Below are 15,098 nucleotides of genomic sequence, written 5' to 3' on the forward strand. Positions count from 1 at the left end.
TCCCTAAAACTTTAGTCTATGCTCTGATCATCTCCTGTCTTTACTGCTGCAATTTCATCCTCTCTCGTGTGTTCCTTCCCTGTTCTCACACTTCAACATAGTGTTTATCAGTTTCTAACTGCACTCATAGACTTATTGATTGTAACGTATTGCGAGTGGTGAGGTAGCAATGTTAAAGCCAGGTCCTCTTCCCTCTGCATTAAACAGGTAGCGAAAGGTTATTCCATCTGGCATAGGGGACAGGAAGAAGCCATGTAAGGAACAGGAGGAGGCATTCATAAAGTGTGAATCTGCAGAATGGTCCCTAAGGGACAGTTCCAGATGGTGCAAATTAGATCAGGTCTGTGGTTGTTCAAATTTGAGGCAGGGGCTACTGTGGCTCCTTGCTGCCCTCAGTAGTCAGGATGATGGAAAAATAGTTTAGTGCCACTTTTGCTTCCCACCTTAGCTATGTCAAGTGAGCTACATGCGTTTGAGAATTTGACCCTTAATTTGCTAAATTCCCTTTCCAAGTCAAAGTGCTTCCTGCCCCCAACTACAGTAAGTAGAATCCCAGTTAATCAGTTAGCCAGTTAAATCTTTAAGCAGAATCCTTATTCCACCTCCATGTGTGGGGCTGGCCTCTGCTCTCTGTCCCCTCCCCCCCTTTCCCCTCCAAGGGGGAGCTGGCAGCCCAGCCCAGGGGAGAGGGGCGGCTTCTGCACTCAGTTGCACCACCCCCTCCATATCCTTAATACCTAGTTTGTCATCCTCCTCCGTACTTCACAAAATGACCTCAGCCACTCTTCTAGCTTTCTCTCAACACATATGGACACACATCCCTTCTCTCAGTACAAGCATCCTTCCTTATGGGTAGTAGCAGTTTCTAAATCTTGGGTTTTGGGCCTGTAATGACATGTTGACTCCTGTCCTATTTATTATGTCTTTCCTCTACACGCAGGAGAGACAGAGCAGCTATCCTTAGTATCTGTGAAGTGGTTAGTGGGATTCCTGCCTGGGACTATTTTAACAGGGTGAAGGAACGACTCTCTTGTCCGTGTTCCCCACCTTGGTTGTCATTTTAGTGCAGGTGAGGTCTTCTCAGAAAAAGCAAATAAAGCTTGCAGTGAGACAAGCAAAGAAAAAATGAAAGGAGAAAAATAACAATGTAACAATTTTGAAGGAAGTTTAGAAGTGACAGGTAGGTATCAAGACAGAAAACGGTCTTGATTCCCAATCAACTATTAGGTTAGATGAGGAGAATGGGAGGGGGGATATGGTAGGATAGTTAACTTTTCAATAGGGAATGTTTGTTTTGTTTGAAGTGTTCTCCTTACATGGCACTTTTACATAATACTTTGTTTTCTCTTGTTCGCTTGCTTTTTACTTCATCTTGTTCCCTTTTTGTCTCCTCCATTCCTTCCTGCTTGCTCTGTTTTTCTGTGTTTTTCTAAATGGTATCCAGGCTGGCATGGAGCCATTCCAGCCACTTTGAAAAGTGCAGTTTGTGAGCTAGGCATGCATTTGGTTTCTGAATGTGCTGAATCAGCTTCTGGAGGGAGATGTAGGGCAGGGGTTCTGGACTTAATATGCATTTCAACAGCTGTGATTAGCCAGCGCAAGGAAACTGGCACAACATGAACACTATTACCCTGTAACATAATCTGTGATTTTTAATGTATTTGACTCAGTGTCCATGATTTTCAGGTGATGGCTTTGTTCATTGTCTGTATTAATGTTTTATCTTTGCTGTCAAAAAATGATGAATGGCAATATACAGCATATTACAATTCCATTTCAATCCAATGTCTGTATCACAGTTTAAGTTATATTTGCATGATAATCTTGTCTGCTTGTTATCAACATCACTTGCAGGATTCCTTACTAAATAATGCCTCATTTGTGTACTCCATAGCTTTTCCTAATTAGAAAAATATGAGATAAATTAAATAATAATTCTTTAGTTTTTATATATACGTACCTGATTTTCAGAAAATGGTTTGGTTTGCTTTTAACACCATTCAGAAAGACACATTTCAGTCTTTTTCCTTTTAGTAAGTACAGGTTGTTCGCACCAAAAATAGCCCGTCCCTCAGCTGCTGCAAATCAATTTAGCTCTGCTACTGCAGTAGTTGAAATTACACCTATATACATCAGCTGAGGATCTGGCCTTTGCCAACAGTTTTGTGCATGTGGTTAATAGCAAATAACAAGTATTGGTAGTTAGATGTCAAATTACCTGATTTGTAGGAACTTATTAATTGCTTACCAGATTTGTGAGTGCAAATGATGGAAGTAGTTAGATGCCTAAAAGTTAATATTTGAACTTCCAGTTCACTGCGAACATAGGAATATGGGTTCAGGTTTTTGAAGACGAAGAATCGCGATTTGAAAAGCCAACGCCAGTTTTTGAAAAGCTGGGGCACACAGAGTCATGTCAAGCAGGCACTTAAACTCTGGATTTTTGAAATGATAAAAATAAAAATATTTTGATAAAAAGTAGACTTTGATAAAAATACTTAATGTTCCCTTAATATTTTCTTCATACTCAGGTGATGAGATTTTTTTTCGATTCTTCTGAAAACGTGAAGGGTCTTACATTGCTTTTTCTGCCTATTTTGAAAGCTTCCTTAATAGTGGTAACTTTAAATATCTATATTTTCACATATTTTAGCATTACAATTACTGTTTTTAAGTTTTGGCATAGATGTTTTGTTCTGGGTTTTCCAAGAGCAGATCAAAACACAGATTTTACTGGCTAGTTATAATATATTGGAAGTACTAGAAAAAAAACAGAATTGATAGATACAGGTGGTTATAAATTCTTAAAGTTTTAATTTTTAGCTTGGCTGTAAAAAGGGAGAGTAATCTGGGATGAGTAGAGATGATTCATATGGTTCTGTAATTCTGTGTCTATGGCAGGGGTGGGCAATAATTTTTGATGGGGAGCCACTCCAACCTTTTGGAAAGTGGTCAAGGGTCGCACTCTTCCATGATATTAATGGAGGAGATGTGGGGTCTGGGATGGAGGTTGGGTGCAGTAGGGAACTTGGAGTAAAGAATTGGGGTGCAGGAGGGAGACTGGAGTCTGGGAGGGAGTTTGGGTGAAGGAGGAGGTTGTGACCTAGGGCAGGGGACTGGTGTGCAGGGGTTTGGGATATAACCTAGGATACGAGGGTATTGTGATCTGGGGCAAGAGATTGGGGTGCCAGATCTGGGAGAGGGCATGGGTGTAAGAGGGAGACAGAGGGTTTGGATATGTTGAATGGAGGGGGGCAGAGGGTTGGGGCGGGAAAGGGCTGGGGTGCCAGAAGCAGTCTGTGGCCAAGAGACTTATCTGCCAGCTGCCAAACTAGCCTGTCTGCCTGCTGCCTGCAGAACTTAAAATGTTTCCCAGCCACCCAGCCACCTGTTTGCCTGGCTATGTGCTTCATTGAATAGCTGAGCTGAGGAGAGGGAGCGTGGTTCTTCTTGGCTGACTGTTTGGGATATAACAAACAGAAACTGGCCAATGGGAATGTGCTGTGGGTGGGGCAGCTCCTGAAACTTCCCCCCTCCCGTCCAATTTTAAAATGAAAGCAGAACTCTGCAGTCATGTTTCTGCATGGGGCTGTGGGCAAGCAGGGGAGCCTGCCTGGGGCTCCCCACTGCCTCTGCGGACTGGATCCAGTGGCTTGGTGGGCCAAATCTCGCTCGTGGGCTGTATTTTGCCCAGGCCTGGTCTATGGCATAGGGGGAATCAGCATTAGGAAAAGAGCAAACAGTTTTTGCTATATAAACAAAGCCACTGAATTTGAATTTCAGGGAATTATCTTTTGCACTCAGTAATGGATGAACTATATGTTAAATGCAGTGCAGTGTTTTCCTCATTTCACTGTAAAAATGATATTGTAGAAATAGAGAGAGAATCCAGAAGAGGACAAGGAGATTGATGCCTGAGTTACTGGATTTCAGTTTTGTAATGAAGTTAAACAGAATGTCTATGTCTATATTGGGAAGATTATGCGCAAATACTCTTTAACGCTTAGTTTTTGCGTTAGAGTATTTGAGTAAGAGAGCGTCTACATTGGCAGGTGCTTTTGCGCAAGAGCATCCATGCCAGTGTAGACGCTCTCTTGCGCAAGAAAGCTCCCATGGCCATTTTAAACATTGGGCTTTCTTGCGCAAGAAATTGATGTTGCCTGTCCACACTGGCTTCTTGCGCAAGAACAGTTGCACAAGAGGGCTTATCCCTGAGCGGGAGCGTCAGAATATTTGCACAAGAAGCACTGATTTTATGCATTAGAACGTCAGTGTTCTTGCGCAAGTACTTGCGGCCAGTGTAGACAGGTGGCAAGATTTTGCGCAATAGCGGCTGCTTTTGCGCAAAATCTTGCCAATGTAGATGTAGCCAAGAGGTCTATATTTGGAAAAGAGTGCCCCTTTGCTCCCGTGTGTAGGAGTAAACCTGTGAGGGGGCTGTGAAGAGAGGAATGTGGCTACACTGGTTGTTATCCTTCTCCACCCACATCTGCAACAGATCCGCATGTCTAATGGGTTGCTTAGAAAAATAGGACATTGCCTCAAGAACTGCAGTATTAAGCAGGGATGTGAAAGTGTAACTGTATAAACATTTAACTGATGAGCCTGGGCTCATCATTTAATGTTCATGATTACGTGCAGGCTCATGGTATATGCGGGGAGCCAGCTTAAAAGCTGGCACCCGAGGTGCACTGGCTCCAAGGGAGCAACCTGCCACCCTTCATGTAACCATGCAACTGCTGAAATTTTCAGTGGCTACATGGTTATTTAGTTACATACATTTTAACATCCCTTCATATATTAGGAGAAACTTCATATATTAGGAGAAAAAAGTTATGTGTAGTCAATGCTGCTCTATGGCACTCTATTTTCACATTTTTAAGCATTACTGAATGTAACTAGTCAGTTTGGCTACCAACTTGGCTATGTGGACACAGGGAAGGAGAGGCTAGAGAGAAGCCTTAAGGGAAGGGCCCTTGCAGTGGGCAGCTAAGATCTGCAGAATTTATTTCCTATAGGTTCCTGGATCTCCACAAGTTTCACTGGCCCTACCTGCTTGGCACTATCCTTTATTCCTATATCTAGACATATGTAATGGGGAAGAGTATGCCACTTTTGCAGCTGAGAGATAATAGAGCTTATTTTATATAGGAGGAGAATGTATTAGCCATTAAGACTGAGAGAACATTATTAAGCCGTACATGTTTTTGATGGGTTTAGAGAGGACAGATGCTAGAACAAGGAAGTGAAATACAAGAACAGTGAGCCCAAAGAAGAGCTGGACTGTGTTGGTAGAAGTTATTTACGCAGTTACAATAGTATGAATGATTAAGGAAAGCAATAAGAATACATAGCATAAATGCTTTAAAAAGGAGTTGGAAAAGTGTTTGGAAGAAAAAATATTGAAGGGATCACTTATTCAGAGGGGGGAATAAATCTAAGCAGATTTTCCAGTCTCAGTGAGTTTGGGATTGCATTTATTTTTCCCAAGGGATAACATAAAGAAATTTACCACTTCCAACACATTTATACCATTGGAAAGCCACAATAATACAGGAAATGCAATATATATGATACTATAATATCAACATACACAAAAGCAAAATATTAGTATATGTGTATTTGATGGCCAAAAAGGAAGAGGCCCCAAGGGCTCTTTAGTATGCAATTAATATTTTGGCCAGAAAAGCACCAGATTGTTTCAGTATGCTTATATGTTATGACATCATATTCCAGTAAAATTATAATGAACAGAAATTTTGTTTGTCTCTGTGGCAAACCAAAATGAGTTTTGTAATTGTCAACAGACGTTGGTGATTTATTTAATTATAGTGGCGCCCACTCACACCAACTTAGTTAAGAGTCTGTCAGCATTTCTGTTATGAACCCCTATTTTCAGGGTTTATAACAAGTTGTAAACATTTGTTTATTGCTGAAACTTTGGCATATAAGGTCACAGTCAAGAGCAAATTTTCAATTTCAGGTTGTCCATTCTTAAGTGATACCAGTGGAGTCAGCTATAAAGTAGACTTCTCTTCTTCAGAGGGCCTTCCTGACTCTATTAGACTTAAAGGAAATAAAATCTTCTTGGCAATACATTGTTATCTTCAGTTTCCTGCCCTGATGGATTGGTAGGACTTACCAAATCTAGTAGAACTGCAGCCTGTTTAAACTAGAGATTGTCTCATGGATTCTAAATCTCTCATTTCCTTATACCAAAAGTACTTTCCTTTTGGTTCTTAGTTATTCATAAAGGTAATATTAGGACAGCATCAAGGAGACAAAGATGAAAATAACTACATGTAATATGTGGCTGCTTTGTGAAGTCCTTTCATTCTATTACTGTCATATTTCTGTCTTCTCAGTGCATATAGAACTACTAATTTTCAGTACTGAATCTCCCAGCAGTTTTAATTTTATATCTCTTCAGGTCACTTTGTAATTTGGTTCTGTCTCATTCACTTTGTGATGTCTGGAAATCTGATTAGAGCTAAATTTTCACCAAAGAAAACCTTGATAAAGGGAAATAAGCAGCCACGCAGAATGCAGATAGGTGCTTATTAAAGTTTAGCTAGTTGAAAAAGCCTCCAGAAACCCCAAAAATATGGATGTGAAGTCTAATATGCAGTGTTGTTGTAGAGATGTGTAGTTTTGGTCTCATGGTTTTAGAGAGACAAGGTGGGTGAGGTGAATACCTTATATAAGACCAGCTCTGGTGGTGAGAGAGATAAGCTTTCAAGCTTATACAGAGCTCTTCTTCAGATCTGGGAAAGGTACTCCGAAGGTCTCTCTACACAGCAATTAAACACCCATGGCTGGATCAAATCAGCTCACTCAGACTTGTGGGGTTTGGGCTACAGAACTATAAAATTGTGGGGTAGACATTAGGAGTGGACTTCAGCTTTCATGGGGCCCCGAGCTCAGGGTCTAGCCCAAGCCATGGGTACCTCTGATAGAGACTCAGAGCTCAGGCTCCAGCCAGAGCCCGAACATCTACCCCGCTGTCTTATAGCACTGCAGCCTGAGTCCCGTGAGCCTGAGTCAGCTGACGTGGGCCAGCCACATGTGTTTAATTGTTGAGTAGAGATGCCCAGAATGTCACAGCTAAATATAAGGTGGAACAAATTGTTTAGCATAATACCACTCCAGTTATAAGAGGGAAAAGAAGCTGTCTTCCCAGCTTCTCAGCTACAGGAAAATGGGAAGAAAACTGGAAGCAGGCAGGGAACCTGGGGCGAGCCAATGCCCGGCTGTTTAGGGAGGCTCAGCTTGTCCCAGTCTGTGCTACCCATGGCTCCCAGGCTCATTTTTTAAAGGTGTTGTGCAGGTGTCCTTTGAAGATGAGGACTGCAAGGTCAGGTATGGAGCAGCTGTGTTGTGATCCCTCACAGGCATAGGCCATACATAGGGATATTCTTGGCCCAGGACCCAACTCCATCTAGCCCTGCCTGCAGTGCCTTCACATTCTCCCCGGTGTGTGCCCTGGTCTGCCTGCTGCCACTGGGTGATTTAAAGTGGTTGGGGGGAGGGGGGAGTGTGTGGGAGAGGAGGGGTGGGGAGTTTCTGCCGCTGCTATCACCCACACAGCAGAGCTAGAGAGACTTTGTGCTGCTGGCTCCTTGTGACTGCCAGAACGCAAGTCCCTGCGCCCCGGAGAGGGGTATGGCTCTTTGTGCGTTGTTTCTGCTGTGGAATCCTGGGAGCAGCTCATGGAGACAACCCTCAGCCCCTGACTCCAGGGATATGCCAGGAGCTGTGCGGAGCTAGGAGCTGGAAATCACTCTAGCCCCGTTTGTGGCCAATGGTGGCAGCCATTTTAAATTGCCCAGCAGGTGTGGCTGAGGGACACATGGGGGGAGCATGTGGGGTGGCAGGTGGGCAACAGTACACAGACACACCTCTTCCAGGAGCTGCTGCCAAAGGGGGGGTATCCCAGGTAAGCACAGTACCCCTTCCCCCCTCACACATCCCACACCCAGGGCCTACATACTCTGTCCCCATGCCCTTTTTGCCCCCAAACTCCTGCACCCTCTGTAACCCCCAAACTCCCTCCCAGAACCTGCACCCCTCACCCTTTGCACCCCAACATCCTGCCCCAGGTCAGAGCCTGCACACAGACTCCATCCCAGAGCTTCCACTCCAGACCTCCTCCTGCATCCACATTCCCTCCCAGAGCCTGCACGTCTTCTTGTGACTCAATCCCCCGCTCCTGCCCTGAGCATGCATCCAGCATCCAACCTCCTCCCAGAGCCTTAGGTGGGGGTGAGGGAGCGGGGAGGGTTTGAGTAGGGAAAGGGCACAGACTATGGGCACCACCAGAATTTCTGCAAACCTGCTGCTCCTGCCCACAGGTGATACAGCATTTTTGTCTTTTTTTTGTATATCATTTTTCTGTATGAGAGTGTAGTGACATTCCCCCCCCCCCCCCCCCCAAACATCTTCCCAGGACCACAGGAGAGGTGGTAACAAGCCACTTAACCTTGAATGGTCCCTTGAACTTTGTGTTAGCTACTTATGCTAAACAATCTATTTTACCTTGTATTTAGCTGTAACACTTTGGCTGTGTCTACATTGGCACCCTTTTCCGGAAAAGGGATGCTGATGAGACCAGTCGGAATTGCAAATGCCACAGGGGATTTAAATATCCCCCGCGGCATTTGCATGAACGTGGCTGCCGCTTTTTTCCGGCTCGGGGTTTTGCCGGAGAAAAGCGCCAGTCTAGACGGGATCTTTTGGAAAATAAAGCCTTTTCCGGAAGATCCCTTATTCCTCTTAAATTCAGGAATAAGGGATCTTCCGGAAAAGGCTTTATTTTCCAAAAGATCCCGTCTAGACTGGCGCTTTTCTCCAGCAAAACCCCGAGCCGGAAAAAAGCGGCAGCCACGTTCATGCAAATGCCGCGGGAGATATTTAAATCCCCCGCAGCATTTGCAATTCCAACTGGTCTAATCAGCATCCCTTTTCCAGAAAAGGGTGCCAATGTAGACACAGCCTATGAGTACATTTCCCATATCTGAAGAAGAGCTCTGTGAAAGCTCAAAAGCTTGTCTCTCTCCGCATTGGTGGTGAATTATATGATCTATGCTGTCTCTGCACACTCCTCCCTGTATGTCCTCTGGCTAGAGCAGCTTCCTGCTGCTCGCTCCACTCAGCTGCCAGCACGTGAGTCCCTGTGGCCCTGCATATGTGTGTGTGTGTGTGTGTCCCAGCAGCTGAAGCAGCACAGAGACACCGCCCAACCCAGCTACAGGAACTCATGCCCAGGGGATTGAGTGGCTGGAAGCAACTCTAACCCTGCTGTGCTGCCGGTGGGAGTGGTGGAAGCCCCCAGGGTGTTTTAAATTGCCTAATGCTATCAGGCAGGCTGGGGGATTCACGGGGGCTGGTGGAACATATGGGTTGGCAGGTGGACAGTAACTTGTGGAGACCTCTGCTTCTTCCAGCAGCTGCTTCCAGAGGAGTGCCCCAGGTAAGCATTGTACCCCCTGTATCCCCTCACATACCCCAGTTTTACCAGAGCCTACACCCTCTCCCTCCATCCCTCAGATTCCCACATTACCTCCATCCCCCAAACTACCTCCCAGAACCTGTACCTTGCATCCCTCCTGCAACCCAGTCCCACAACTCCACCCCAGGCCCCCTCCTATACCCAAACTCTCCACCTGTTATCCCTCTTGCACCCAAATTTCCTCCAAGAGCCTGCTTCCTCTCCTGCTCTCCCCCACGATCCCTGCCCCAGCCCAGAGCCTGCACCATCCCAGAGCTTTAGGCTTGGGGGAGGGGGAGAGGTAGAGTAGGGGAGGGGTATAGGCTCTGGGCATTCTGGGCACTTCAAAATTTCTGCAAATCTGCTGCCCCCATCTCTCACCAACAAAAGATATTACCTCATCTACCTTGTCTCTTGAAGTGTGATAGGAAGTGTTACTGTCTGAAGGCTAACTTCTTCACCACTTGTCACAGAAGCAGCTCCATGAAGTTCCTGGGAGTACTCCATGGAGTACAGTTGGGAACACCTGTTAGTTGTTACTGTGATGATGAAAAAAAAACCCAGCAGTCCTTCTTAAATTTATTCAAACTTGAAAAGCGGGGGAATCTTTCTTCTTTGTGAACAGAGTGGAGAGCCACAACTTCTTAATGTTACATTGTGCTGTTGGCTTTGTGACTCTTATGTAGCACCGTCACTGGGTAAAGACAATATCAATGTCACAGTGCACCTTAAGGCTGTTGTACCATGATTATCTTGAGACTCTTGGTGACTCTTGACACAATTTGTCCTCCTTCTCTGTTTCTTTCTCTCTTCCCCCTCTCCTGTTCGTTGGAAAGTTGGAGTGTTCCTCCTCTGTCTCTACTCACTCTTTTCTAGGCTGTGCAGAGGCTGGAAGCTTTAGTCTAGTTCTTTAGGGCTTCATGTGCATCTTGACATGTTCCTGGCAGTATTCACGTTATCAGTACTTTGCTTGTTCTGCTTTCCACCAAACAGCCAGTGTAAGAGGATCGTAATCAAAACCATGTAAAAGTTAATCACTTTGCCAATGCAAAAAGCTGCACGAGGCTCTAGAGTCACAGGCTGAATATCACTTTTCTCCATTATGTAAAGCTCTCTAAAATACTCCAAGATTTTTAAGAGGCATTTTGTGGCACCTGAATCTACAAAGTGAACTAAGGGTCATATGCTCCCCACTGTTGTGTGGCATGTAGGAGAGTTAAAGCATTTTAATTGCACATAAAAGGGTTTATGGGAGACTTTGGTCTATAAGGCAACTGTGTGTTATGTTTTTCTGCCAGACTACCTCCTTGCCCGAAGGAGGGTATTGCCTAGCAGTGACGCGAGGAAATTGCTGCTCTGCATTGCATGTTTCCCTTTGCCAATGCAGAATTTATTTGCATCTGGTGTTTTGGTTCTGCCCATTATAGAAATACTAGCAGGTTTACCCGGTGTTGCTCGGGTCCTTAACTCAATTTATTCTTTTTTTTTGCGTAAATAAAGTGAAAATGTACATGCTTCATATGAATCGTTGCTCTTGGTGTGTGAGGGGCTTGGGCTGAGGGGGTCAGAATGCAGGCTATCCAGGGAGAGAGAATTACCCTAACCCACTCTCACCGCAGCAGCTAAGGCCAGGTGAGACATGCCTATCCATGGCCACTGCAGCTTCAGGAGTGCATGTCTCCTGACTGGGGGAAGTCGAGGTTCATTTGTCCCCTGTACTCCCCAGCCAGAATGAGGAATGCAGCAAACTTCACTTTCTACTCCCTGACAAAGGGGAACAGACAGCAATGTTCCCCGTACAAATTGGAGGAAGGGAAGTTTCAGCGCCCTCTTTACCCCAAAGGGCACCTAAGGGATGGGAGGCTTGGGGTTGGGTGTGCACCTCCAGCCAGCCCTTTTCACCTGCCCAATTATTCTATTTTCTGTTTGGTTTTATGAGAAGCAATCCCACTCCAGGCACATCCCATTTTCCTGGCACAACCAAACCCCTACCTTGCTTTAAGTTGTGATAAAAGGAAGCAGTATATTTAATTTGATGGTCCTAGCTCTTACCATTTAGGACAGTGGTATGCAGCCCACTGGGGCTCCATCTGTGGCCCATGGACCCCCGGATATCCCTCTCACTCACATGCCTCTTGTGCAGTGGGGCACTGGAGCCCCACACTTACCTGCTCCTCCCTATCCCTTCCAGCACATTTAGAGTGCATGAAACATCTTATTTGCACTTTGTCCCTGTTCCTCCCCTTCTCTTTTAGAGCTGGAATGCCATGAATCAGCTGGAGTGGGGGGAGAGAAAAGGCCCTTAACGGTTGGGGGAGCTAGGGAGTGGGAGAAAAAGGCCTCAGTCAGCTTGGTGGGGAGTCTGGTGTGGGAGAGAACAGGTCCTTGGGGGCTGCAGGGGAGGAGAGGAGGCCCCTGGCACCGTGGGGAGAAGCGAATAGGCTACTGCGGGGCAAGAGAGCAGGCTGCTGGTGGGCTGAGGGAGGGCTGGGCGGAGAGGGGGGAAGGGAACAGGCCCTTGGTGCGCTGGGGAGATGGAAGAACTGGCCCCTAGAAGGCTGGGGGTTCTGGGAGGAGGGAGAGAAAAAGCCATGGGCAGAGAGGGACCTTGGGGGCGAGAGAATAGTTCCCTGGAGGGCAGGGAAGGCCTGGGGGGTAGGGAGAGAACAGGCCCAGGTGGGAGGGGGGGACCCCCTGTCCTGAGCCCCTCTTCATCCCCCTACCTTCACTCTCACATACACCCTCTACACACACATCCACAAGGCCCTGCCAGGTAAGTCTGTTAGTATTTATATACTAGAACACTTCATTTCTTGTTTGTTTTCCCACAATGTCTTCTCAAACACATCCATATACACCCACAAATAAACCCTGTGACCCAAGTAATGTAATTTAATAGGCTGAGGGTATGTCTACACTACCCCGCTAGTTCGAACTAGCGGGGGTAATGTAGTCATCCGCAGTTGCAAATGAAGCCCGGGATTTGAATTTCCCGGGCTTCATTTGCATGAAGCCGGCCGGCACCATTTTTAAATGCCGGCTAGTTCGGACCCCGTGTCGCACGGCTACACGCGGCACGGACTAGCTAGTTCGGATTAGGCTTCTAATCCGAACTAGCTGTACACCTCATTCCACGAGGCGTACAGCTAGTTCGGATTAGAAGCCTAATCCGAACTAGCTAGTCCGTGCCACGTGTAGCCGTGCGACACGGGGTCCGAACTAGCCGGCATTTAAAAATGGCGCCGGCCGGCTTCATGCAAATGAAGCCCGGGAAATTCAAATCCCAGGCTTCATTTGCAACTACGGATGACTACATTACCCCCGCTAGTTCGAACTAGCGGGGTAGTGTAGACATACCCTGAAAAGGAAGGAAGAGATGGTGATTATTATTTCTAGATTTAGTACTTGGGGAACATCAGATACTATGGGAATGGAGCAGAGCGTCTCACCCCCTCTGCAAGAAGCTATGATTTTGAGCTTTAAAAAAAAAGTATGCAAGTATCTTGTTAAAATCCCAATTTATTCATGCTTCCTTATCTAAGATATCTTCCTTCACTTCTTAAAGTTCTTCACCTTCTCTGTGATCTCTGTAACACACAGACTCAATGTCAGTGCTTCCTTCCCAAGTTTTCTTTTCCTGCTTTCCAGCACTCGCTATAGCTTCATCAATAACTGCAGCTTACCCACACTCCATCCAGGGTCCTTATTGGATAGACCCAATGATCTTGCTCTTTCCATATCTCTCTAACCCTGGGAGGAAAGGGAACTACTTTTATGAACCCCAACATGCCTTGCATTGGAGGCTCTGAATAGCATAGACCCAGCAACTATTGCTCCCAGCATTACTTTGGGCTGAAGCCAGAAAGAGGGCAGTATGGATCATGTGATCTGCCTTAAAGGGACAATGCACCTTGTTTCAGGTCCATTTAACTATTCAGTTAAAGTTATAAATAACATGTTTGAGTTGCAAGTCGGATTTTTGGTGGGATGACTGAGACATGTATAATATATTTGGTTCTTATATCCTTTACTCTGACCAAAAAAGCACATTGTCTTTTTTTAGTTGCCACTATAGCTTAAATAAAAATCACATGCAATTTTCATAAATTGTATTGTGTATTTTAACCTATAACAAGGAATTAACATTTCCTTTATTACTTCACAGGTATCACTGCCCAGTGCCTAAGATTTTCTATGTCCAATTGACTGTTGGCAACAGTGAGTTTATTGGTGAAGGAAAGACTCGTCAAGCTGCTAGACACAATGCTGCAATGAAGGCCCTACAAGCTCTCCAGAATGAACCTATCCCAGAAAAATTACCTCAGGTTTGTGATTGAAAAACTTACTGAGCCTTGTTGTCAAACTTCAATACTCAAATCCCAGATTTGGATGTTCATGTCATCAGAAGGTTGTGGAAAAAACCAGCTCAATGGATTTTTTCAGAATTCTCTCTCTCTTTCAAGCAGTCATCGCTCAGGAGTTTTTACGTGCACAGAACATATTTTACATATTTTTTAAAATGCTAGAAATAGGATGTAATTTCAATCTGTGAATGAAAACTTTAAAAATAACATGTTAAAAAGCAAGTGATGAGAATATGAAGGTTCCTATTACACATATGATGAAAAACTCATGAAGTTTTATAGTCTAGAACAGCAGTGGGAAATTTATGGATATTGGGCCAGATCCAGCCCTTGGCTTTCCTTGATCTGGCTGGCAGTGAGACTCAGGGTTTCTCTTTCCCCTCTGCAGCAGGGTAAGCCAGCCCTAGTGCTTTAGGCCAGCTGCGAGCGTCCCTGCTTTGGTGCCCCTCTCCCACTCCCCCAGGGCCAGGGTTCTTCAGCATCATGTTTCTGCATGCTGTTGGGCTTCTCTGATCCCCCGACTCCACTCTGTCACAGGCGGCCATGTTTCCTGGCTCCACGCTGCAGCCAGACTTCTCCAGCCCCCACCCCTATACTTCTGCAGGTGGTTGGGGTTCTCCAGCCCCCCTGACTTAGTGCCTCTGCGGGTGGCCAAGATTCCTCAGCTCTGACCTGCCACGGGCAGCCAGGGTTCTCTGTCCTTGGCCCCAGCATTGCTATGGGACTCTGGCCCTGCTGTCCCCCGGCCCTGGCCAGGCTGCTGGTCCTCTTGCCATTGGGCTCTCATGCACTCTGGTACAGCAGCATCTGTGGTCCTGCAGCACCACAGATGTTGCTGGATCGGAAAATGCTGGTTTTCAGAGGTGCAACCTGTAGTGTGTGGCCGCCGAATGATTTTTCTTTGTGTCAGTGGTCTCTGCATTTTTAAAGGGAAGCCGGTAGGCGAGGACGCTGGCTGAATCCCTGTTCCCAGGGTTCTGCACAAACACACCCCCCCCCAGTTCATCGTCACTCTGTATTTTTAAAGGCAAGCTGGCGCGAGTGCTGAGATCCAGGACCAGGGATTCATCCAGTACCCTTGCCCGCCAGCTTCCCTTTAAAAATGCAAAGTAGCGGGGTAGGGGATGTTTTTGCTGAGATCCAGGAACAGGGATTCAGCCAGTGTCCTCGCCTGCCGGCTTCCCTTTTAAAATGCAGAGCGGCAGCAGGAGGTTGAGAACCAGCACAAGCTTGGGAATGAGCACTGA

The 15,098-nt window shown here is 46.0% G+C and overlaps 1 protein-coding gene across 10 annotated transcripts in view; it reads left to right on the top strand.

The window, feature by feature from the left end:
• Positions 1-15,098, top strand: part of STAU2 (staufen double-stranded RNA binding protein 2) — a 236,454-nt gene that overhangs the window by 50,686 nt on the left and 170,670 nt on the right. For all 10 annotated transcript variants that reach the window (XM_075920513.1, XM_075920512.1, XM_075920516.1 and 7 more), the window contains exon 6: positions 13,653-13,812. In XM_075920513.1, coding sequence (XP_075776628.1) covers positions 13,653-13,812 — 160 coding nt within the window. The remainder of the gene's footprint in view (positions 1-13,652; positions 13,813-15,098) is intronic.

The sequence above is a fragment of the Pelodiscus sinensis genome, chromosome 2, assembly GCF_049634645.1.
Source record: "Pelodiscus sinensis isolate JC-2024 chromosome 2, ASM4963464v1, whole genome shotgun sequence".
NCBI lineage: Eukaryota > Metazoa > Chordata > Testudines > Trionychidae > Pelodiscus > Pelodiscus sinensis.